Source organism: Propithecus coquereli, unplaced genomic scaffold (assembly GCF_000956105.1).
Source record: "Propithecus coquereli isolate 6110/MARCELLA unplaced genomic scaffold, Pcoq_1.0 Scaffold108, whole genome shotgun sequence".
In the NCBI taxonomy this organism is placed as follows: Eukaryota; Metazoa; Chordata; class Mammalia; order Primates; family Indriidae; genus Propithecus; species Propithecus coquereli.
In genome coordinates this window covers 605,603-607,154 of record NW_012134747.1, presented here as the reverse complement: position 1 = coordinate 607,154, position 1,552 = coordinate 605,603, and the positions used below count along the sequence as shown (strand labels likewise).

The window sequence follows — 1,552 nt, the reverse complement described above, 5'->3', positions numbered from 1 at the left end:
AAAACACTGTACTTTTAAATCCCAAAAACGTCCCTGCCAGGCAACTAAGCAACACGTATACCCTCTCTTAGATAAAGGGACATGAAACGAAATGACTCACTTAGTTATCCAGGGATGGAGTCAAGAAAAAGTATAAATATTCACTCGCCCATCTGTCTATACAATAAATCATATAAATATTCAATGAAGAAACTACTACTCCATTAGTAATCTGATAAGAACATAATCTAATAGGAACATAAAGGCAAATTTATTGCTCAAGAGGACAATGTGAATAAAGCATATTGTAAAGTCATTAGCTATACAAGTAATATCATATAGGTACATTAATTATATAGGGAGGAAGAGGGGTGGCAGATAGATAAGTAAACCCAGCAATTACCTTTCTTACTGAGTAGAAAATATTTAAATAAAGAAATCTCATGTTTTACAATATGTTTTTAAAACACCACATACCCCATTAGAAGCCAACACATCTTCTGTTTCTTCATCTTTGTGGTTGGCCTGAATTTCAAATGGATTCCCACCACTACAATATTGCTCAAACAAGGTTACTGTTTTTGAAGAAGTTGAGACCGGCTGCTTACTAGGTGAAACGGATGGAGAACGAGATTGTTCCATGAATTTAAATTCCTAGACATCAAAAAAGGAGCCAGATACCTTTGAACAACAACAATAAAATTCGAGCACATAAACATATTCCATCAATGTAAATGTAGAGTTAGTAGAAAAAAAATGCTCATCTTCAGTTATTCGCTTTTAAATCTTTCAAGCTGTCTGAAAGCATAAACTTGGAAATAACATGTTTAAAGGTTTTCCTAAAGACAACTCAGTCAATGATATCACTTAAAACAGTGTTATCTGTATCAAGCTACTTTTGACTTACCATAAGAAACCGCACAGAAAATTTTAAAAAATAACTTAAGAAATGTGAATATCTTCTAAAAATTTTAAGATAGTAAAAGTCCCAATGGATACAATTTTAAACAATGAAGTCATTTGTAAAAACTAATTGTTGTTAAGCCAAATACCTTGTTTACTTATATGCTTGCACCATTTAAGACAGTCTCTACAAATACATCAAAAACAAAGCATGAGTATATATCTTTCTTTGTTATATTGATGGCTATAAACTTTCGTTTACTTTTCTTTACCAAGAAGCAGACAACACAAACACACACGCTGAGGCAGGTGATATGTCTTCTTCTCCTAGCTGCTATTAACCCATTACATTCCATTAATTTTCTACATAAATGTTAAGATTGTCATCTGGCTTCTTTACGCCTCAATTTCCACATCTGTAAAATAGAAGTTCAATCTAGATTGAGAGAACTACAAATGCTAAAGCTTAAGAGTTATAAGACCTGGGCCAAACCATGCACTAGACAGATGAGGAAACTGAGGCAGTCTGAAGGGATTCATTGCCAAGTTCAAGATCACACAGCTAGTCAGAGGAAAAGCTGAAATAATCTCTAAAGTTCCTTTGAATTACAAAACTCTTCATTTGAAAATTTATCACAAAATTTAATAAACATTTTTCTTATATCTAAAA

At 32.6% G+C, this 1,552-nt stretch overlaps 1 protein-coding gene across 1 annotated transcript in view; it reads right to left on the bottom strand.

Annotated features, from left to right (window-relative positions):
• Nucleotides 1–1,552, bottom strand: part of CCDC132 (coiled-coil domain containing 132) — a 139,247-nt gene that overhangs the window by 66,743 nt on the left and 70,952 nt on the right. Inside the window, exon 16 of the mRNA XM_012647392.1 lies at nt 457–633. Within this exon, the coding sequence (XP_012502846.1) occupies nt 457–633 (177 nt within the window). The remainder of the gene's footprint in view (nt 1–456; nt 634–1,552) is intronic.